At 34.6% G+C, this 25,285-nt stretch overlaps 1 protein-coding gene across 11 annotated transcripts in view; it reads right to left on the bottom strand.

The window, feature by feature from the left end:
- Positions 1–25,285, bottom strand: part of FOXP2 (forkhead box P2) — a 536,551-nt gene that overhangs the window by 135,118 nt on the left and 376,148 nt on the right. For 9 of the 11 annotated variants that reach the window (XM_081243526.1, XM_081243523.1, XM_081243529.1 and 6 more), the window contains one exon: positions 20,938–21,027. In XM_081243526.1, the coding sequence (XP_081099652.1) occupies positions 20,938–21,027 (90 nt within the window). Of the gene's footprint in view, positions 1–17,261; positions 17,320–20,937; positions 21,028–25,285 lie in introns of those variants that run through there. The other 2 variants (XM_081243532.1, XM_081243533.1) reach the window with 1 other exon arrangement.

The following is a 25,285-nucleotide window of genomic DNA, read 5'->3' as shown; positions in this document are numbered from 1 at the left end:
AGATTATTATTAAATTAAATATAATGTAATTTCTCCAAAGAATATATTTCTTGAGCGTTTAGATCCATAAAGATGGAAAGCTGAGATGAGTTCTGAATTAGAAAAGATAGAAGGAGATCAAAAGCTATCAGAGTCATCACTATGTACCACAATAAAAAAAAAATAGTAGTCTCGTGCCAAAATGAACTCAAACTTACACAAACCTCCATGACTATATATGTACTAAAAATAATATAGAATTGTCATTTTTTATGTGTGAAAGAGTTTACTGGGAAAGAAGATGTCAGATTTTAGAATTGTGTTATTGTCTATTAGAAATTATTCATTTCGAAGCCAGGACCAAGTTTCCATTACCCAATAGCTGCTCTCAAGAATGAAGCTAATTTACATTTAAAATAGTACAGTCTACTCTTTAAAAGCACAATGGTAAACACACCAATTTGACAATTACATTAATATGAGTATTTGCATAATCTGTCTCCCACACCTGTTCTTAATTTGAAGCAGCTGCAGGACAAATCACATCATACTAATCTCAATGGGTACCTGCATGTTCCAAACAATAATGCATGCATGTTATCTTTTGAAGATATTTTATTTTTTAATGTTTCCTGACTTAAAAAAATGGTAGAAGCTTTGTAGAAGCTGTAATATTTATTTGGTTACTATTAATTAGTGGAATAAGTATAATACCAAATAATTCTATCCTTACATTTTTGGCCTCCTCTGTTATTAACTTATGATAGTACTGTCTGGAGTTATTTTTCTTAAATAATATGTATTTACATGGAAAAGGATTAAAAAGAACAATAAAAATATAGCTAGAAAACTTCAGTAAGGAATATAATCCTTATATATAACTAAGAGCAAATGCATTAATGGAGAATCATGCAAAATCTGCAGATCATCTGGAGATGTATCTGCAGCTCAGGTAATTGTGGCACCTTTTGGAACACCTTTTCAAAACTGGGCTCCATTTATGTTTTAACAATAATACATCAGAGTTTAACAAGCAGAAATTTACTTTCATCCTTTAAAGGATCCAGCTGTGTTTGTGGGTATTCACATGCTCAGTGCCATCAGAAAGGAAGTCAGTTTATTACTAATACATATTCTTGTACTTGGTGTATTTAAATCATTCACTAGATTCCAACGGGTGGAATATAAGACACCCATGTAATCTGTCAACAATACTGTCTCTCTCTAATCTTCTATTATGAATGGAAAATGAAGTTAGAGCTTTCTAAAGATGTTATTTATTTCCTGAAAAATGAATGAGAGCATGCACAGTAATGAACGGGAGCAATCAACAAAACTGATCTGTGTATTTATATGCTGTTGACCTCTGAAGAGGTAAACACTGACTGGCTGAATTCTTAGTTCACTATTTCATTCAGAATTTTACTTTTATAAGTGTTTTCATTCTATTAGAAGGAAAAAATACTAAAGAAATTAATTGTAGCTTGCATTTCTATTTCATTTTCATGCACATTATTTAGCAATCCTCACCATATAAGAGAAAACAGAGTCAGAGGAGTTAACATGATTTGCCCAAGTTCTCACAACACTGTAACAGTGTTATGGTCTAGGCATCCTGACCCCAGCTCTATGTTCTTTCCCATAACTCATGGAGATTGATTTGAATGAATAATAGCTATTATGATAAATAAATTGTAGCAAACATTTTTACTAATGAAATAGTTTAAACTTATTTTTTTTTATTTCACAGTATCTGAAGTATTTCAACTCATGGCTTCAAATGTACTAGAAAACACTGTTTCAAAAGTGACTATAATAACAGAATTGTTTTCTATTTAGATAAATAGATTGCAAATTCTTACTAAGAACCAAGACTAGTTACTCTAGGAGTATACAAATAATTTTTATTACTATATAATTTACACAATAAAGCCAAGTTATAGTGATTGTGAGAGAAGCAATTTCCACAGTTGTGACCTCTACATAATTATATTTCTAAATATTCCTTATTTTATTTTTCTTCATTAGAAACCTTACATATACAATTGAGCACACAGAAAAGTACTCTAAACAGATAAGCTGGCATGTCATGGGAGGGCATGTAGAACATAATGGGATGAAAACTATATATGTGTGTGATGAATATGCACATTGTATAATATTCTAACAACAAATTTCACTTTTTCTCTGAGTTATCAGGATATTTTAACTTCAGTAAATGAGTCATAAATTTCCAAATTTTAAAATAATCTTGTTTCTTTTTGTCTGTGCTATTAAGGCGAAAACTAACTCGTTATCAAAGTTAAAAGCTTTCTGACATGTAATAAAGAAGGCTGATTTTTCTGTAAATATAAGCTGCTATAAAGGTATAGACTTTTGCTAAAAGCAAAGCATTAGGATAATAAATTTTTAGAGCTAGAGACGAGTCAAATCCCCTCAGTTGACAGAAGCAGGAAATGAGGCTCCACTGCCCTGCCTTCCCCAGAGTCATACAGTACTGAGTGCTGGAGTCGGTCCTGGACCCCAGGGTCCCCCATAGAGCAGAGTCTGGCCTCTTACCTTTACAACAAAGCATGAACCGAGCAACAACAGGTCATTTACAAACAGGCTCATGCTTTTCCATGGTCCTAAACGAAGCTGTACGCCAACGACTGGATGCCAATGATTCTTATGTTTAAAAAGAAACTACAAAATATAAAACAGCATTCATTTCTAGGCTGGCATGATGATGTCATGTGGATGCACACACAAATGCTGGTAAACACATAGATAAGTGTTAATAAGATCACTGGGAGGTTGGAATTTGGGTGAATTTGAGTCCTTCATATTCTTCTGTGTTTCTGAATTATTTTTGTAAGCACACATTGCTTTAATAATCACTCAAAATGAGGCTATTTGCAAACTGAAAACAGGACTTAGAACGGTGGCTATAAATGTTTTTCATCAAGCATGTTAACTCTTCAAAACCTTCACCGACATGAGGATTTGGCATATAAGTACTCTGATTAGTCTTATTAAAACAGAATTTATATTCTTACCTTAGTCTCACTAATGCAAAAAACTAAATGCCTACTACCCTCGGCATGATAATTTCTTTTGAATGTGAAGAAATTATTAAAATACTTTTTTCTCCCTTTTCTTCTTTTCAATCTGGGTAAACTCCCTTTGTGATCAGCTCTCCCATTTTCCCTTTAACCATTCCTATCATATTACTTGTTATCCTTAGACTTGTTTCCACACTTCAATATCCCTTAGACTCTGGAACTCAGTCCTAAACAAATTTTAAAGAACCACAAACAAAGCCTCAGGAGGCACAAAAAATGAAGAAAACCTTACTCTGCTCAGTTTATAAGTGATGACTGATTCACTAAACACTTAGAGGGAGAAAAAAAAGGCAATTTATTCCATAAAAAGCCATAACTGTCAAGGAGGTTTTTTATTTTTAACCTTAAACCACTGAGTTTTGTTTAAAATGGCTTAGAAGAACGGTTATTATCTTGAATTTTTTATCTAGCCAGATTGCCAACTCTCTGAGGATAGGAACATCTTTGAATCCCCTATGGTACCTGATGTCTGCTTAGCAAAGTATCTAATACACTGAGGGCATTTAGTCATGTTTCTTTGATGGATTGATTGACTGAGGATGTAAATTCGAATACATGGAAATACTGTAAACCAGTTTCAAAATCTTACTGCTATTTTGTTTTTAGCTTGTAGCTTTTCCACTGGAGCATGATACTTATTTGTTTCATATGAAATTGTATAAAGTAGACTTTTCAATTTATTTCTACATTACTCCTGAACTCTCTTTTTATTAAATAAATATCTCCTTGAATAGAATAGCAAGCAAAAAGGTTGGGGGACGGGGAAGGTGCTCTAGTCCAGCAGTGCTGGAAATTCTTGAATGGAATGCCAAATACCATAACTGCATCGATTGCTTAAGTACTCGTTTCTGATGTAGTTCTTAAGAACTCCTCACTATCAATTAGTCCCAGAACAGATGTTTCTTTTAAAGCAATTTGTATCTGGTATGACACTGTTAATCAATGCTATTTTGACCCTCAGTGATGGCAAGTTACATCTTAGCACTGAATATAACAGTCCTTCATCAGAAACTTGAGATCTCATGCACACTGCTTCCAACAAGTTCTGGTGTCCTCAAAGGCTCAGGAATCACTAACCAGAAAGTACTGAGTCTTTTTTTACTTTATGTATATGAATCTCTGTATCTTATAGATGGATTTCAATGTTCTAGTGTTTAAAGAAGGGGTTGAAAAGTGGGGCCTGAAAGCCAGAATATGAGAGGAAGGGAGGGGGAAAGGAAAAGAGAGAAAGAGAGAAGGTGAGATGGAGACATAGAGACTTAGGGAGAGAAGTGACTACTTCTTCAGAGGGTAAATGAGTTGTCAAGTACAATCTATTTCCTACTCCTACCTTGCACCTAGTCCACCATATACTTGCCTGAACTGACAAGGCATTAGAGTCTGATCTTCCTTGTCTAATGATATGCAAAATGCCTATTGCAAATGAATATTAGAAATAAAATTAAAAGAAACCACATACAGGTAGAGCTGATAAAAAAATAGCTAGACATCTTTAAACATTCACAATTTTACTACAGAGAACAAAAATAATAGGATTATTTGGCTTTCTTTGCTTCCTAAATTTATGATGTATTTCTCTGAAGAAAACTTCATTATACTATTTCTTTTGTTTGCAAGATAAAATCCAGTTGCACTAATTCCATAAATCACACACTTTAAGAAGAGGATGGACTCTACTTCATTTTAATTTCATTCTGGATAATTACCAGAAAGCATGCAGGACCTATTAGAGAAGGTGAGATTATTAAAAATCATTATGCATTTACAGTATCTCAGATGCAAACCAATGATTAATTCTCATTCTCATGGAGCCCTGGTTGAAGTGATGACAAACACTCACAAGAATAATCCTGGTTTGGTTGGGCAGAATCACACACAGCACAGGGACCTCCCATTCTTACTCCCCAGAACGGTGAGCCTTCCCCCAGACAGGCAGCCTTCACAGAATGAGGAATGTCTGCCTGTTCTGTCCTTCTGCCTGTCCCTGAAGTTGAGAATTCCTGAAGAAATGATGTGTTTATTTCAAATATAAAGGATGGTGGGAAAAAAAATGTTCTGGTAACAAGACACATCTGACATTCTGGCCTGGCTCCTTGGGAAAGTTACTGAACCTTTCTTGCTCTGATGCTCACAGGTAAATTAGGGATAGTACTGACCAATTCTGGGGTTTACATGGAGATAAAATGACCAATCATGGGCAAGGTACCTGGCACTTAGCACACAGCAGGAACTCATGTGGGTCCGTAGGGATGGAGGTGAGGGAGAGCAAGAAGGGTTTCCTTGGTAGCACCTATTTTTCTAGTGTAGTTTCTTACAATACAGATTACTGCAGGAAATATAGAAAAAGTATGGAATACAACTCTTATCTTCACTATAGCTGGAAGGAAAGTGAGAACTTTCTTAAAGTTTCCAGCAATATGTAATAGCCAAGTGAAAAAAATTTTTTTCTGACCTTAACTTGTTTAAATTTTACCTTCTATGACTATTTTTTTCACTATCCTTCAAAAACACTTGCTTCTGTACTTGCAAAATATGCATATGCTTCATTTATTGAAACTTTCCAGTGTTTGTTCCACTGCCTACGTATGTTCAGCTGGGGTACCTCACCAGTGCTGCCAAGCTTCGGTAGCAATTTCCTGGTGGGAAAGAATTACCTCTGCTTAGTTTACTTTGTATTGTGCCTTACCTAGTACTCAAAATATATGGAGTCTTTAATAACATTTTAGTTATAATTAAAAATATTAAAACTTAGAATAAAGTCCTATAACTAACTGACCTTTAATCACATTAATGCCCAGATTTATGTCTTTCTAAATTTTCCTAGAAGCAATTTTACCAAAAAACAAAATTTCTTGTCACTAAAGTATCTCAAGTCATAAAATCTCTTTTCTTGGGGTTTCCTACATAGCAGAGAAGCTCCCTTACTGCAATCTATTGAAGGCCAACCCTCAACACAAGGGTTTGTTTTTTAATTTAAACAAAATCTCTTTTCACAGATTTCTCAGGCCCCATGAGGTACTAACAGCTATGTTAAATTGTTGTTGGCAGACACTGTTAAGATGCCTATCTCAAAGTTCATCCTTCTCTTCTTCTCTACCAAAAGAACCCAAACTTTGTTCAATTTGACGAAAGGCCTGGTTGAATATAATCAGCTTCACAGACTCAGATGAAGCAATGAGTGTTCACGTGATACTGTTCAGGACAATGAAATGGAAAGAGAAGCTATTCTGTGGGGCTTCTGGGAAAACTTGTTATTAAAACTTGTTATTCAGCTGACTTGCATTTATTTGTATTTTGCCTTCCCCTTCTTTCCACCTGGAACATGAACATGATACCTGGAGAAGGGGCAGCCCTCTTGTGACCATGAAGACAGAGGCTATACAGGGGCAGAACAAGAGGCTGAAAGAAACATTGGTCTTTTGCGTCATCCTTGAGCAGCTGTACCAGCCAAATCTGGACTTCCTGTCTATGGAGTTCATGTTTCACAGGAAAAATAAATCTATATTCCCGAACAGAGCAGCTGATAAACTCCATAGTAAATTTAGACAGTGTTTTAGTCGAAATATCCAAAATCCCCATGGCTAAAGCAATAGATATAATTAACTCATAAAAACTATATACCAATAAATCATGTAGAACGTATAGTTTCCTGATAATATTTGAGAAATCCTCATGTATCATCTGTGTCCTGTACATTTCCAATATCATTTTATTGAGCAGATTTCTTACTTCCAGTACCCTAGTAAAAGTATCATTGATATTTAGTGGGGTTAGAAGCATGACTAGTACAGAATTATGAAGCAGTATATCTTGTTCAAAAGAAACAGACTAAATAAGGAGTAAAGGGCTTAGTGAAAGCAAAATATTTATATGTATATACAATTCAAAAACCAGAAGATAGAATCAGGAAAGAAAATATCTAGGTAAAGATAAAAGGAGAAAGAGTTCATTGTTATTGTTAAATAAGTATATTACATGTTATCTACCCAGGAAAAGGAATCAATTGAAGTATTATTCATAAACAGACTGCCTAACTAGAGAATAGACAAGATGTGTTAGTAATGTGAGAGCAGGGTGGGCAATGCAGCCTGAATCTGGTCTTCTTATAATATTCATGTCTGCTTACAAGTTTCTTTCTACAAAATACAGAGAAGCTGATAAATATCATACCTTCATACTTGTCTCATCAGGTTGAAAGAAGTGGTACCTTGAACTTATTCTGACAAAGAAATAGCAATTCAATTTGCCTAGTTCAATTCAATTCTGCAAAGATTTATTTAGCATCTACCATGTGCCAAGCATTATGTTAGAAATAAAATATAATCTCTGACCTCAAAGGGCTTGAGTCTGAGACTGAGCTAGAGAAGTAGTCAAATAACTTTAATAAAATATGGTATAATCTACCTTTGTAACTAACACATGTAGAATAATAAAAAAAGTATGGTACAGGTTCTGAAAATATACATAAATGAGGGGATTATTTCTCTGTGAAGAGTCAGAAGACTCAAGGGAATAGGATCTTGAGGTGTGTGTAAAGGTTTGGCAACCAGATAAGACGGTGTGGGGCTGACATTCTAAACAGATGGAGAAACAGGAACAAAGGCAAATAAGTGTCCAACTTCTAATAGTTCATGATGCCATGCAGAGTGCCTAGTATATAAGAACTGAACTACAAACATTTGTGAATGAATGAATGAATGAATAAACAGCATGTTCAGTAAGCAGTGAGGATTAAATCATGGTTATAAAGTAACAGGTATATGATAATTTATAGCCTTTTGTGCCATGCTGAGAGGTTGAAAAACAGAGTGATTTTCACATTATGGCAGAGGAATATGGCCCAATCAAATTAAAAGGGTTTACAGCTGGAGACTGTAGAACAGAATTCAGAAAAATTAACAAAAACAAGTGTGGGGAGTGATAAATAATTTCAGTCTGAGACAAGTTGATCTGGGTTGAGATGCCCCAGTAGGCAACTGAAAAAACACACCTCGAGCCTAGGAGAAAGGAGGAATTTGATAGGGCTATAGACTAGCACTTGTCTATGGACTCCACGCATTTATGCAAAATATACCATGGGGCTTCTCTGGTGGCACAGTGGTTGAGAACCTGCTTGCCAATGCAGGGGACACAGGTTCGAGCCCTGGTCCAGGAAGATCCCACATGTCGCGGAGCAACTAAGCCCGTGTGCTGCAACTGCTGAGCCCACGTGCCTAGAGCCCGTGCTCCACAACAAGACAAGCCACCCCAATGAGAAGCCCGCGCACCGCAAGGACGAGTAGCCCACGCTCACCACAAGTAGAGAAAAGCCCGCGCGCAACATCGAAGACCCAGCATGGCCAAAAATAAATAAATTAATAAATTTAAAAAAAAAAACATACTATGTACCAGACACTGGAAATGTGAAGATGAATGAGATAGTTCTGGCCTTCAAGGAACTTATAGTAAATATGATTCAGTGTGATACATGCAAGAACAGAAGTATACCTAAGACATAGAAATAATACATAGATAGGAATAATTAATTCTATACTGTGTGTGTGTGGCAGGTGAGGGTTTCAAAGGAGGCTTCATAGAGTACCTGACAGTGATGATTTAAAAGCTTCACAGAAGTTTTCCAGATGGAAAGGCAGAGAAGGGCATATTGACAAAAGAGAAGGGCAAGGTCACCTGTATGGAGACATGAAGCAATTTTGGAGGAACCATAAGTAGTTTGACACTGCTGCTCATAGAATATGTAAAAACTGGGTGGTGGACAATGAGATCAGCATGCAGCACCACTGCACGGGACAGCTATCTTTGAAGACAGTGAGGTTTTTTTCCTTAAGGTTTCTAATATCTAAAGGAAGGCCAGTTGGGCATAGTGGACATATACTGAGGACTTTAGAAAGCAGATATTATTTTTTAAAAAGTCAAAGAAAAAAAATAAAATAAAAAGTCAAAGATAAGATCTTATAATTTTACATGAGAACTAAGGATAGTAAAAATAAAATTCTCACAATGTTGTTGGAAATGCCCCTGGAAAGAATGAACAGAGAGAGGTGTACTCAAGAAACCCGCTCAGGGACCTTTTTAGTTAGCTCAGATTTAAAGACATATATAAAAAACAAACAAACAAAACAAAACACAGGACTGAGATTACAAGACTGCTGAGTCTGGAAGGAAACTGAGATATCACTAGTTTACATCCATTTAATTGTGTAGGCTGGAAAACTGAGTCCCTGAGAGGAAAAATGACAGTATATTAATAAGAATTCAGACTCAGTACTTTTTTTTTTTTTTTTTGCGGTACGTGGGCCTCTCACTGCTGTGGCCTCTCCCGCTGTGGAGCACAGGCTCCGGACGCGCAGGCTCAGAGGCCATGGCTCACGGGCCCAGCCGCTCCGCGGCATGTGGGATCTTCCCGGACCGGGGCACAAACCCATGTCCCCTGCATTGGCAGGCGGACTCTCAACCACTGTGCCACCAGGGAAGCCCAGACTCAGTACTTTTTATTACAGGGAACCACTTTCCTGTTGCAGAAGAGTTGCAGGGTTCCTACATACTACTCTATAGACCAGCTGCATTAGAATCTCCTGGGAGAGTTTAAAATATTTTGATTTTCTAAGATCCCATCCCCTCAAATTTTAACTCAATATTCTTGGATGAACCCAGATTCTCCATTTTTAAAAGATTTTCAAGTAATTTCTTAGATTTAAAAACTACCATTAGCCTAAGTGAACTCTAAGACTATGTAGGGGAGTGGCGATGGTTATTGATTAAGGGAAATAAATTCTCCTGGAATAAAGAAAAAGTTTAAATGATGCCCACATTTTTGAGAAACTAGAACTCTAAACGTATTTTAATCACTAATGAATATGTTTTAAACGTCTAGGGGTTTCCCTGGTGGCTCAGTGGTTAAGAATCCGCCTGCCAATGCAGGGGACATGGCTTCGATCTCTGGCCCAGGAAGATCCCACATGCCGCAGAGCAACTAAGCCCGTGCACCACAACTACTGAAGCTCACGTGCCTAGAGCCCACGCTCTGCAACAGGAGAATCCACGGCAATGAGAAGCCTGCGCACCGGAATGAAGAGTAGCCACCACTCGCTGCAACTAGAGAAAGCCCGTGCACAGCAACAAAGACCTAACACAGGCAAAAATAATAATAATAAATAAATAAATTTATAAAACAAAAATGTCTATTACATGCTTGGTTCTATGGGAAGAAGATGGAATAGAGAGAATGATTTTCTCCTTTGAGGTTTTTTGTTTGTTTTTACAAGGACATTTTATTGAAGAATTTACTCCAGTTTTTCTGTGAGACAACAAATTTTCCTCATGTCAGCACATCATAATGTTCAATGTGTTCCTTGGTTTGTCACTTGAGAATGTGTAGTAGCACTAGCAGTAGAAATTATCAAAGTGGCAGCTTTTACAGCAATGCAAGTGTTAGCATTAGAAGTGTTAAGAATTTATATAGTGTGCAAAGGAATTGTCTGTTTGTTTTGTGCTATCAAGATGCTTATCTACTAGGTCCTGCAGGTTTTATGCTTATGATGATAGAACTATAAAAATCGGCATGATCAAACAAATCCTTTCTTTTTAAATAACCACCAAATACTTTTAGCCAAGCTGGATGTGATTCAAGACCTTCAACTGTGAACTGAATCTAAACAGAGGCTCCCTAATTTGAGGGATAAAATACCAAGCTCAGAATGTCGGGGCCAAACCAGTCGACAGTCAATGGTTACTAAAATAAAGCCTCTAGGGGCTTCCCTGGTGGCGCAGTGGTTGAGAGTCCGCCTGCCGATGCAGGGGACGTGGGTTTGTGCCCCGGTCCGGGAAGATCCCACGTGCCGCGGAGCGGCTGGGCCCATGAGCCATGGCCACTGAGCCTGCACGTCCAGAGCCTGTGTTCCGCAACGGGAGAGGCCACAACAGTGAGAGGCCCGCGTACCGAAAAAAAAAAAAAAAGCCTCTACTCATTACTGAACTTCTACGGGGTCTCTTCATACCCAAGACACAGCCTCCCCCACCCCCGATGCCTTTCAAAAACGTCCCAGGCAACTTTTACTGTGAAGGATTAGCCCAGCTTATCTACTGATGTTATTGGATATTTACAAGTAAGAAGGATGAAAATATGAACGTTAATATTGAGTGCCTCTCTCAATTCTTCAAATAAAAGATCACCAGAGAAAGTACGGGGAACTTGTTTGTTCACTTTAGATTTTCCTCATTGATGCTAGATTGCAAGATCCTAAAATTCACCGATGCTGAGGATTGGTCTGATTATTTTCCAATTACCCCAAAGTTCCAAGACATTACACCTGTGGAATTTGTCAAGCCATGAAACTAAGCCAAGCATGCTGGTGGAGCTGATCTAGTCTTTAGATTGCTGACTCCCACACACACAAACTAACTCCTCCACTCGTGTGGATCCTTCCATCATAAATATAGCTTTGCTGTTCTCTACCTGTTCTCACTGATGTAGAAAAACCTGTGATGTGAAAAAAACTGTTTCATTAAAAGAAACTGACATTAATCCAGAGGTAAATTTTACTGAAAGTTGGAAAGTTAACTTGTGTTACACTCTGCACGTGACGATGGTAATTTGATTCAGAGTAAGGACAGTCTTTGGAAGAAAGACTGCACAGACCTCTCGTGTTTTTGAACTGGAAATTTCTTGAATCTGAGGGTTCATGAAGATCTCAGCCTGCATACCCTGTGAATGTCAAGGGTCTACTATAATTCTCATGAGTGGTTGCATTCTCATCTAATCAGAGAACATAATTTTCATCTTAAAATATCGACTACACTATAGCAATTTATTAACATTTATTAAGTGCCTTTGGGAAAAATAACTGAGTGACCAACCATAATTTAACTTAAAAATCATATTAGATTCTTATAATGAGCTTATATGCTTTTCATATTAAGGTACAGTGACAAATATTTTTGAAAGAACAATTCATTACACTTTTGTTTGATCATTTCAAATGCCGTGCTTCCAAATTCACCGTTATTAAAATTATCATGCACACCCTAAGATCTGTTTAGAAAAACTGGCCATGTAATACAACCATCCTAAGCAATTCTAGTTTGAATTTCTTAGTAAGTTTTCTGGGAAGTCTGGCAAAAGGATTTAAGGAAGGAAGGATAAAACCATTCTGATGGTTGACTTTGAAAGAGCCACCTATACATGTCATCAGTAACAGGAGATTTCTCGCACTACATGAAATGCTTCAGGTCCTCCTAAGTATCTGAGATATTCAAGGGTAAAGCTGCTTTCATACTAAAACTACAATTTAAAATAGCATAAAAGAAACTATTCTTGGGGCAAGATAAGAACAAAAATATTGGATACTGGGTTTTAAGAAGTCACATAGTTTTACTCTTTTGTTAGTAAAATGATATGCTAGAATACCTTTTAGGTTCAAGATAGAATTAAATAATTAAGGCACTTAAAGTTATCCTTTTTTCAATATGGGGCCTGAAGGGACAGAGATTAAGTTAAATGGACAAGATTACATGATGAGAGGAAAGAATGGAATGACATAGGAAGAAAAACTACAGTGGAAAAGGTGAAGGTAGCAGAGAAATTTTAAGAAAACCAAGTAGAAATGGAGAATGCAGGATTATAGATATGAATAGAATCCACAGAGGAAACACAATGAATCTTAAATGTAAGGGAATTTCAAAATAATTTCACTTTTTGTTTTTAATCATGTACTGACATTGTTCTTCACTTTGTCTTTCAATTTAGCTTGTACAACACCTCCAAACATCTTAAGGTAAAATTCACAGCCTAAGTCTTAAATCCTATGGAGAGCTCCCTTAACAATATTAATGTTCTATTTCTTTCTTCCTCTTACTTTAGTTAAGGAAGAGAAGTCAAGGGAATATATACTTAAAATCCTAATGGATTACGGAAAGAGGCAAGTGCTTGGGTAGCTAAGAAAAGAGAAAATATGACCTCCTAGAAAGCAGTTTTCTCACAGATTTAATTTATGGGAACTCAGTATTATATATGCAATATACATTTGCTTATATGATTGGAAACACAGCAATCAGGGAAGTAAAAGTACATTTATTATCTACCTTCTATTTAACATTTATATTAAAGTAAGGTTTTTTCCATTCATTACTGATAATATTAGTATTGCAGTACTTGAGTTACTAGTAAATGATAAAAAAAAAGAGGAGGGTTAGAAATTATCAGTGTTGCAGTTCAACAGTGCATGTATGAAAATGTTCATCCTCATGGTCACTGTTTGATGTGGTTGACAAGCTCTGTGTTTTAAAAACTCTCCCTTTCCTTGACCTTATTAAATAGAGTAAAAGCTAATTTGCTTCTTCTTTTCCCCTCTTTAATTTCTTCTGCCTCTTTTTCCTCTTGCTTTAAAAATTGTCGATGTTAGTGAGCTCCTCTTTAGATTATCTTTCTCAGAAATCTCCACTTTCGTGGATTCATCCATCACTACTGGATTATTTCACAAATATTTGTCTCTAACTCTGACCTCTCTGCTAAACTCTAATTTTCTAAAAGCTTGCTGATTCCACTTACTTTCATGCCATCACCTCAAACTCAACATTTCTAAAGCTCAATTCATGAAATGCCAGCCTCAATAATTTTTGAAAGATTACCTTATTCCAGATCTCTCACAGCTCCCTTCCCCCAAAGCATCCTCCAGATGCACCACTGTTGACTAGATTTCCACAATACACTGCTTTCATTGTGTCACTTGCTCATCAAAAACCTTTAACAACCTCTGCTGCCGAAATCATAAAGTACAGACTCATTAGCTTGACATTTCAGGCTGTATACAATTGGCTATGTATACCTCTAGCCCTCCAATACATTCGTTATTCCTTTAGTGTGACATCTCTATGCTGGTCAAAACAAACTACTTACTCATGCCTAACCAGACCTCACCATTTCCCATCTCTACATCTTTGATGACATCTTTTGAAAATGTCTCCATCAAAAATTATCCTTTATTTTCTCTATCTACCAAATTCCCTTTCTTTAAGCCTAACATAAATGCTACCTCTCCACAAAGCCTTCCCTGATCACTTGAACCTGAATTAATAATTTTCTTTTTAAAATGCGTATAGCGTCAATATCACTAATCATCAGGAAAGTGAAAATCAAAACCACAATGAGATACCATCTTACACTTGTCAGAATGGTTATCAAGAAGACAAGAAATAGTAAGTGTTGGTGAGGATGTGGAGAAAAGGCAATCCTCATACACTGTCAGTGGGAACGTAAATCAGGGCAGCCACTATGGAGAACAGGATGGAGGCTCCTCAAAAACTTAAAAATAGAACTACCACACAATTCAGCAATTCCATTCCTGGGTATTTATCAAAAAAAAAAAAAAAAAAGAAAAGAAAACATGAATTCAAACGGTTATATGCACCACAATGTTCATAGTAGCATTATTTATAATAGCCAAGCTACGGAAACAACCTAAGTGTCCATTGACAGATGAACAGATCAAGAAGATGTGATTATATTAGCCATAAAGAGAATGAAATCTTGCCATTTGTGACAACATGGATGGAACTGGAGGGTATTACACTTAGTGAAATAAGTCAGAAGAGAAAGACAAGTACTGTATATTTTCACTTACATGTGAAATCTAAAAAACAAAACAGATAAATATGACACAACAGAAACAGACTCTAAGATACGGAGAACAAACTAGTGGATACCAGAGGGGAGAGGGGTAGGACGAAGGGTAAAAGAGGTGACTGGGATTAAGAGGTACAAACCACCAGTTATAAAATAAGTAAGTTACAAGCATGTAATGCACAGCACAGAGAATACTGTCAATACTTTATAAAATAACTTTGTATGGTGTGTAATCTATAAAAAAAATCAAATTACTATGTTGCACATCTGAAACTAATATGATACTGTAGGTCAACTATACTCAGTAAAATAAGGTAAAATACTTATAGCACTTTCTGCTTTTCTGATTCCCATAGCACATCCACTGTGCCCTGCTATTTGTGTGCGAGTATTACTATCTCCTCAACCAAATCATAAGTCCCTGAGGATATTACACATAAATACTCAGTTTTCACTGAATGAATGAAGCTTTTCCCCCCTCCAACTTCCTCACCCTCTCCACTCAACACAATCTCCCCCTCATTCATTGTTCCAGCAGGTATTTACTGAGCTCTATTATTCACCAGGCACTGTGTTAGGCACTGGAAGATGAGTAGGACATGCATGATCCCTGCTGTCGTAGAGCTCACAGTCTAGCAGGGAAGACAAACATTATAAGTTTATATGTGGCAAGTGTGACATATACCTGGTGTGGGGGCCTATAACAGGGGGACATACTCTAGTAGTACCTAAAACACTCACTGTTGCTTTCTCATAAATTAGGCACACTTCATATCATAGTGAATAGTGAATTGTGACAATTATGACCAAGTAGAAGGTAACATATGATAGAATATTTTTCATAGCCTTGGATTAATTATAAATTTCCTGGAGCTGAGCGTAACAGAAATTATTTATTAATTTATTATAAGTGCAAGGATTCATGCTAGTCACTATATATAGTGTTCTTTTTAGTCTCCACAACAATCTGGCAAGGTGGGTATCCTTATTCCTATTTTAGAGATAAGGAAACAGGCTTCAAGAGATCAAGTTACTCTACGCAAGGTCCTACTAACTGAGGGCAAAGATAGGCTTCAGACCCCAAAACATATGTTCTTTGTCCTCCATGCCATGAGTAGATCGTTCACAAGTTTTCCACACAAGCACACTTAGCAGTGATGGACTGGATGTCCCAGACCCTCCTCCACAGGGTGTCAGCCCTGTGCATCTGGGTGCAGGTGGCAACATCATAATATTTTAAGAATGATTTTATTCTGTAACATTCCTACAAGACTGTCTATTTCACGCTGCCTTTTAAGAAATGTTCTTTACTGGAATGGGAAAATGAGGACCACACAAGGCATAGTCTGTCCTTTTTAGTAGTTTTTAAATTAAGCTCTTTTTAAAATTTATGATATAAAAATATAATACTGCTTATTCTTCTGATATACAGAAAATATAGATAGCAAAAAACAGCTTTTAAAAATTCTTTCTAAGTTTTCTGCATCACAGTAGATTGCCCTACTCAAACCCATATTGCAAATTTCTTGCTTAGGTTGCTTTCAGTATTTGGAACAAAATGTGTTTTAGTTTCTAATTCCTATAACTAGAAATCAAATATTAATGTTGAAAAGGAAATGTTCAATTTCATTCTTTACCACTGCATGAATGGACTTTAATAATTTCCTAAAACATATTTATCAGTGTCCAATTCTATTACCCACAGAGTTGGTATTTTAACCCAGGATAATTATTTCATTATTTATACATTTTATACTTTATTTTTGATTTTTTTCCCTGGAACATGAAATTTTAGAAATGCTGTTTAGTTTACTGCAGAATTTCTTGTTTTGTTGGACAATGCTAATTTTAACAATTTGGAGTGAAGTAGAGGATGGTAGAAATTTGTTAAATTGTATTATATCACAACACATTTTAATGTAGTTTATTAAATAAATACATGGTAAAATAACTCCTTGTGTAGCTTAGATTTTCCCTAAAAGCAATTTATAAAATTATTTCAAGGCATTAAACAAAACTTCCTTAGATGTTATATAAAATGATACTTGCACCATAGTTTTCAAACATATGGGATTTGATACTTTGATTCCAAAGCATTATTTTTGGCTATGGTATGTTAATAAAGTGCTTTGTAACTGAAAACAAACAAATAGACAAACATAATCCTTAATGCATAAGCTAATATCCAAGATACAGCTTTTCCTGAAACATTAAGATGCCTATCACTTAGTTTAAAAAAAAAAGTGAAATAAAATTTTAACCACAGAATATTATATTTTGTCCATCAGGTATCCCAATGTCTTTATTTTAAAGATGTTGAGCGACTTCCTCAAGCTTATATAACTAGTTTGTGGCAGAGTCAGAATAAGACCCCTAGGTTTAATTCACTTTTGCTTTTTACTATTCCATTCTTGAACTATTTAAAACAGAATTATATAAAATAATTAATTACCTATTGGAAAAGAGAAACTTATATAAGATGTTAACCTACAACGAAGGAAGTGATTACAACGCTATATACTAATATTCATCTAAGATAGCAAAGCAATGGCATTTACCTTAAATTTACGTCTCTGCTCTGCACAGCTGTTGAAGAACCACAAGTCTGTCTCATGGCTGTAAATGTAACAAGAACAATAATGCGACCAATTTTCATACCTAAACTAAGTAGATTTGTCATAGGCTAGAAAATTGATAATGTATTTTACAAAAAGTTTTAAAATTACAGATTATGGAAGTGTGCATGTATGTCTATGCAAATGTATTTGTGTGTGTGTGTACATATGTGTGTGTGAATTTACTCTTTTTAATAATCTGGAAATTAGTTTCATGAAATCGAAAGCATTACATTTTCTCTTTGGCTAACTTTTCTCATTACTGAACACTATGGGTATATCAAGTCTAGAAGTGCCAGGAGTAGGTACAGATAAATAAAACAAACTAAAATGAGAGGCTGTTTTCAGCTGTTATTATTAGGTTATGTTTTTCTGGGATACATAGTAAGAACGTAAAGAAGGAACATCTAGTAACGCTTAGTTTAATATCAGCTCCCATTTGCATCACAATCTTTATATATTATTCATCAATATGTCATTAATCAATGTACCTACAGATTGGACCTATTCAATTGGTGTTTCATGTAATGAACAGAATATGTAAACAAGTTTCAAAGACATATTCAGATATCTATACATGAAAGTGAAATCACTACTACAATTGGTACTCAAGCTTGTCAGACGTGATTTTCTTCTTTCCATTTTGCACTAGATATGCTACTATCTAAGCTATCTGTAGTACAAGAACCTGAAAAAGTGTAAATGAAAAATACCTGAAAAGATAAATACTAGTCTGCTAGAAATATTCTCTCTACCATGTCACACCTCAAATCTGGCCACCACTTTTAAACATTTAAAAGAAATTCAGTTGAATATAACAAATCAACCGAATATTGTTCTTGTGACTTGAGCCATTAAAACAGATTTTTAAGAAAATCTGTATTTTCTTTCAAATGTTATAAAATAGTTCTCCATCAAAATTATATTTTAAAATGAAAACCACATAGTATCTCTTTTGGTCTTCTAAAAATATGTTACGCCTGATAAAGTACAAGCCACCATGATCTATTATTAACACCAAATACTTTGCCTTGCAAGTATAGCTTTTGAAACATTTTCAATTATCTTTTTTTAATTCTAAAAGATAATCTACACCAACTCTATTATGAAAGGTTGTTTAAACTCTTAGGTAAGTAGAAAAAGAAGTCGGCTGTGAGAGAATCATAGAAGTTAAGTGTTACTTTCATATTAAATGGTTAAAATTTTTAACAAAGATATTCTACCCTTTTCTTTAACATAAGTGGCAAATAGTGCAACTCATGTTAAATAGTATTTGCAGATGCAAAGATAAGCATTACCTAATATCCCCCTTTGACAACATGTGTAAGCTAGTATAAAATGCTAACAGGTTTTCATTAGATTTTCAATACAATCCCAGCATGTTTCCAGTTGCTAAGCTTATCAAGTACTATGAAACACTAAAACTGTAGACTTATATTAATTGCAGTGTATATTTTGGTGAACAAATAAGTCTTCATTCATTATTTCTAAATTCTTATTCATAAAAACCAACGAACTTTTCATTCCTCTGACATTTTGGCATTAGATCCCACTAAAATTACAAAGTAATAATAAAATGCTACAGTTTTATAATATGTACAATGGATATGTATTCATAATAATATGAGTCACAAAACACTAAATATAAGTGACACAATGGAAGTTTGTGATAATGGTTAGCAACTGAAATTGTTAAAAGGTATTTATAATACTATTAATCACCCTTTGGTGATAAAATAACAAAATTGAGGAGTTCTGCTCAAACTTTTATATAAACAACATTTGGTACATGAGCAACAATTTCTTATTTTAGAGTCATTAATATTTCCACATTATATGTGTGTGTGTTTTCCAAGAAAAATTATGTATATTTTAGTTGAACGAAGCATCACATTTTTGCCTTCCAATGCAACAAAAAAGGAAAGTAGAAAAGCTAAAGCCCAGCCATTCTTTCCAGAGATACCCTGGTAACCAGCAATAAACTTCTACTGGACTTAGCTTTGGAGAGGAACAACTTATTATTTTGTCTATTTTGTCATGAGATATGATAAGAATAGAATTAGGACAATATACAGTGTTTTTCAGATATTTGAAACAATAAACTCTTTCCTACCTTTGGCTTATGCTGCCAGCATCTAAATCTCCTTTGTTATACCAACAAGAAAGCAAAATTCCCAGCCTGAAGCCATAGTGAGGATAAACATTTCATTTGCTATCTGTGACTTCTATGTAAATTTCTCTCTGTCATGTAAATGTATGGAGAGGCTCTCATGGAATCAGATGATTCAATGGAAATACTCCAACCACCACCATTATCACTTGTTATTACTTGGGGAGGGATATGATAGTGAGGAAAGTTTGTCACTACAGAATTACTGACTAGTTAAAACAAAGAATGTGAAATTTATTTTAAAAGAGAAAAAAATTAAAATGCATCTTAAACTTAGGCTGATTCAATATAACTTTCATTTGCAATCATGGCAGACATCGGTACGTCACATCCCCTATCCCCAGGACCCCTTCTTCCCATCCACCCCACAAAAATGGGTTTGTTCCCAAGAATATATATTCTCATCTCATATCTGCCTAGGGACTATGCATTTAATTCAGTTTTTAGGTAATGAGTAGCTTCTGGATTTTGTAGATCAGTAGCCAATAATTCTGTTACACAAACTAAGCTTCAGTAGGGCATCATGTAAGACTTAGTTACTAGCATCTGAGAGTACACCTGAAAATGAAAACAGAAAGCTAGGCCATAAAAAATTTTTTTTCAAGATTGTTTTGTTAAAATAAAGCAATAAGAAAGATGCTGACTTTTTTAAAAAAAAAACTAAGCTTGCCTTATTAGACATGTACATAACACATGATTCAAAAAGAAAGCATTGCTTATCTTTCAACAGAACTGATAAACATTTTGAATAATGCTTTATACAATTCCAGATTCTACCTTCCAAACATTTAAAATATACCCTATAAAAATGTTTCTTTCCCCTAATGTCCTATATATTTTGGTTAAAGCTATATAAAACAATGGTTGTATTATGTAACAAAAAGTTACTTTAAAAGACATACATACTATCTGTTTCACAGGACAAACATAGTGAATGAGGACAACAAACTCCAGAATGTGTTTTTATAACTGTAGCAACAGCAATAACTCCTTGGCAAACTCCAACAGTTTTTTTGGCAACCCTGGAGGTTTTCTGCATTTGTCACTTGGATACAACTGCAAAAGGGTTGTCTAAGACTGCTTTGTTTCTTCCCTACCATTTTACTATAACTTTGCTTTTAAGGAAGACATTTCACATTTTAACCTGTTTGTGAATAAAATTTCATTAAAATCCCACAAGGGAGTTTTATACAAAACTCCTAATGCCTATGTATACCAAATGTCCCTACATAACTTGTCCAAAAAGTGACCTTGTAAACTTTTGAAATCTATGCTAATAGATTATTTTTTCTCTTTCAAGAAGATAAAATGAGTTCTCCTTTTGAATTAAAATTACTTACATATGCAAATGTAATAATTTTCTGTATGTATACAACTGGGTCTGTACATCTGTAATCATTACAAACATCTTTTAAAGTAAGATCCCAAGGGTAGGAGTGCTTTACTAACCTGCAGTGGTCTCTGTTTGTCACTGCTCTTAGGAGATTTCAATCCACTTGTTTGCTGCTGTAAGAGAAGTTGTCTTGCTGCTTGGAGAGCCTAGAAGTGAAAAGTGAGCAATATCTAAATATTTTGTTGAAAGGTAAATTATCAGTTATTCCTTAGTTAATAGTAATAGGCTTTAATGTATGAGAATCCCACCTCCTTTCTAGAGAGAATCATTAAATATTCTTTTTCTTCTAATGTGAAAAAAATTCACATAACACACATATACACAACTTTACTTAAAATAACAGAGATGCATATAATCCTGCAGAAAATAAAGGTAATTTGTTTAAAAGTGCTTAAAGAGGAAAAAATCATAAACTGCATCAATAACCTCATTTTCACAAGGAACTTGTCTTTGAGTGTTCAACTAAAATGCCCACTCCCTTTTAAATTATCAATTTGCATTTTCATATTACAATTTTGAAGCAAAAGCAGTAGACTTCAAGTGTTACCGGAAGCTGTAATTAAATTTGACAAATCAACATCAGATTATCTTGAAAGTGAATTAATAAGGATTTTCACTAAAGATTAAAAACACTTTTTTTGTACTTACAATTCAAGGGGAAACCTCTCCTTTGACAAAATAAAGTGCAGTTTTAATGCCAAATAAAATTGAGTGGTTTTCATTTGCATTCTTAGCAAAATCAGAGAACAAAGAAATTACCACTCAACCAATCAGGTTTGTTTCTATGTGTGACAGAATACCAATCAAAATAGAAGATGTTTTCATTTATTTTTATGTTTTCTGTCCCACTCAGGAAAATAAAACTTAACATAAGAAATTAATGTAAGCATTTCATTTACTAGAGGAGGGACAGTTTGGTGAGTGGACTATATAAACTTATCATATAAAAACTAACGCCATAAAAAATACATATGGAGACGTTTTAAAGGTAGCAGTTCAAACTAATTAAAATAAACTTTTTCAGAGGCTATAAACTCATTGTTTTTCTCAACTGAGTTCAATGAACACTTATGATGAAATTTTTCAGCACATAAAACCAAAATAAATCATTGCCCCACTTTGTTATTCACTGTTTTAGAATACAAGGTAAATTTTTCATGATGGGAAAAATATCTTAGATCAATATTCTTCTATAATAATTAAGATTCAAAGCTGATAAAAGTACAATTTTGATTGGAATCAATGATCTGGTTTTTAAGAGAGTTTCTAGTATCCATGACAACAGTTGCTTTGACAAGATGTGCATATGGCATTACACTGCCAGCTGGTGTGAACAATGTTTGAACTACTGCATTGAGATGCTGAGCAAACAGAAAAAGTTGCCACGTCTTAACCCTCAGGGAAGGCAGTCATCCCCTGATCAATTATGAAAAGACAGAGAGAGGGCTGCTACAGTCTGGCTCCAAGCAAGTTTTCTGAGAAGGCAGGCAGACATAGAAACCAAAGTAAACAAACTGAATGCCCTAGCACATCTCCTAACAACATTGATTTGTCTTCCCACAGCAGAATCTGGCATAGTTTGTCAAGCACACTTTTTACATTTGGAGACACACTCATTTACAACAATCTTCCTTTTGTTTTTTATAAATTTTAAGTAATTATAAGTCAGACTACATGTTTCTAAGGATGGCACATTCCAGTGAACTCAGGCAATTTTATTATAAAGTTCAATTAGGAAAAAAGACCAAAGAAAAAATTCCATAAATATTTTATTATCACAAAATTCAGTTTAAAAAATTTCACTTGATATCCTAAATAATATAGCTTTCTTTTTTTTAATGGCAACTCATAAAATAATGACAAATGATATTTTTCAAGTGGAAATTACTACAGTGTGAGTTAAGCTGTGTCTATGCGAAATTCTCAAAGTCAAAAAAATCAGCTATTTTCCCCTTTAATTTCAAAAGCCACACAAAGTTTGCCTAATTTTTTTCATAGAAATTTTTCCCTTTGAATTCATTAGTTTATTTTGTGTATATATATATATGTGTATATATATACACACACACACACACACACACATCCTTATATAGTTTATATTTAATTCTGTAGTTGTTTATTATTCTTAAAGACTTCTAATGAACATAGTTTGCAATCCTGGAATCATGAATGACTGGGACTAAGAGCAATCTTAGAAATCATCCAGTCTGACCCCCCCATTTTAGCAAATGAGAAAAATGAGGCCTAAGAGTCATCAAGCGCTTTGTTTAGGGTCTCCTGGCTTCCAGACCAGAGTGTATGCCAGTGTGCCATACTGTCTCTGTGTTGGCAAAGGTACCATTAGTGGGCAATGAGTAAAACTCTGGTAAAGGAGAACAATTAGTAAAGTAAAGGAGAGCTCTGGCACCATAATAAATTATTTTTTTACCTGTAAAGAGGGCACATATATTTATCAGAACTTAAAAGGGGAACTACAATATAACCTTTTTATAATTAGAATTTGTGTTTGAATAGAACTATATCACAGAATATATATTGTTTTTAGGGCTAAGTGTTCCCACCATCCTTGACTTTGATTTCATTACATACTCTACCAATACCTGATGGAGCTCTAAACTCTTGTAAAATTCTGATCATTTGACCAGTTTTTACTAGAAAAATTACTGAAGAATTCTAAAACTGGACTAAACTTTAAAAATTGTCTAGCCTAGCTTTCATATTTTGTAGTCAGGTAACTGAAAAACCAATATTACAATAACTTGACTAAAGTCACAAAGCAGTAGCAAAGTCTGGTCAAAAGCTATGGCTCTTGTCTCCCAAACCTAGAACCCTATCTCCTTCACTACCTTGCGTTATATTCATTCAACTCAACCCAAACATTAACCCAGTGGAATATGTAACACCTGGTGACTGTAGAAAGACATTAGAAAACAAGATATATTTAGAACTCTAGCTCATGAAAATATCACTAGAAAAAATGTATACCATTTTTAAAGGAGTTATAATAATAATGGAATACCACAAGATAGCCAGCTAAAACATGCTATTTTCAAAGTACCTTGGTTTTCATATGCATTTATAGTTATCTTTAAAATAGTAAAGAATCACCTTTCAATACAAACCCTTATGAAAAAGAACTACTTGCCTATATCAACATTCTTTTAGTAGCAGTAGAGATTGCTATAGTAAACATAAAAGATGGGAGGACAAAAAACAATTCCAAGAGATCAGGAATGATTTAAAACTCATAAGCAGAAATCTTTGGCAGTTTGCATTCTAACTGCAGACATCACATGACACTTTTATTTCCAGTATTCTGGACAACATTTTAGGACTGAATTTCAATAAACAAATGCTCAGAGGCATTTAGTTCATCTTTCCAATTTATTATTGTAGCTCCTCAAATGATGAAAGATTATGAGATAAAATACTGCCATCAATATAAGGTGTTAGGTGTCAAATTATATAAAATATTAATTTGAAAATTGTCCACTTCAATTGGTAAATAGAAAAGGGCTATTCATAAAGTACTATTAGCCATTGAGGTATTTATATAATCACCGTCGGCAAAAACAAAAAAAAGAACAACTAATTTAGAACAAAAGGCAAAAGATGTTTGCAAAATTTCCTTTAATAATGACTGATCTGATGCAAATGAATAACAAGAAAGGTTTCTAAGACAGCCAAGCCATATCTAGCTTTCAAAAACGTATTTGTTGTGAACTAAGGGTGCACTTCACTTAATGAAGTTATTTAACTTTAGTAAAGCTAAAGAAAACTAAGATAGGACACTTTAAAAATTAGAATCAGATTAAATTAAAATGTTTTGAAAAGATGAATACAAATCTTTATAATAAAGGTATACTTTTTGTTAGGCTGCGGAGGTGTGGGGAAGTACATGTTTTCCAGAATTCAGTGCATTTTGCTATAAAATATTTATTGCAAATATCATTCCTAATAGTTGCTGTGTAATTGCAAACAAACAAAAATTTTGTTAAGCAAAGATGAAGCATATCACCCTTGTAAAGTAGTAATAACTTTATGTCAGTTAGGAACCTCTTAGACAAAGGGTAATTGTAATGAGTGGGTCGTTATGAGAATTAAGAGTGAAAAAACTTTGGAACCTGCCAGATCAATACTTTCTTTTCTTCTTGAAGAACATTGAAAACTCTCACCAGAAGTAAAATTGTTTGAGAATAGCTTAGAAACAACCAGTGAAACCAAAAATGTTAAGTACTCTCAGGTTTATAAATAACTTTTTTTTCTAAGTAAATATATGTATATTTTGGAAAAAAAACAGACATCACTCATATCTCTCCCCATAAAAATAGGAATGCTTAACCTATCAGCCTGTTGCATTTGAGACATTAAAATGAAAAATGACATCTACGCCCATTAATATCT

Source organism: Mesoplodon bidens (genome assembly GCF_964165515.1).
Source record: "Mesoplodon bidens genome assembly, chromosome: 9".
In the NCBI taxonomy this organism is placed as follows: Eukaryota; Metazoa; Chordata; class Mammalia; order Artiodactyla; family Ziphiidae; genus Mesoplodon; species Mesoplodon bidens.
Note: the sequence above shows the minus strand (reverse complement) of the source record. Positions and strands in the feature narration are given on the sequence as shown.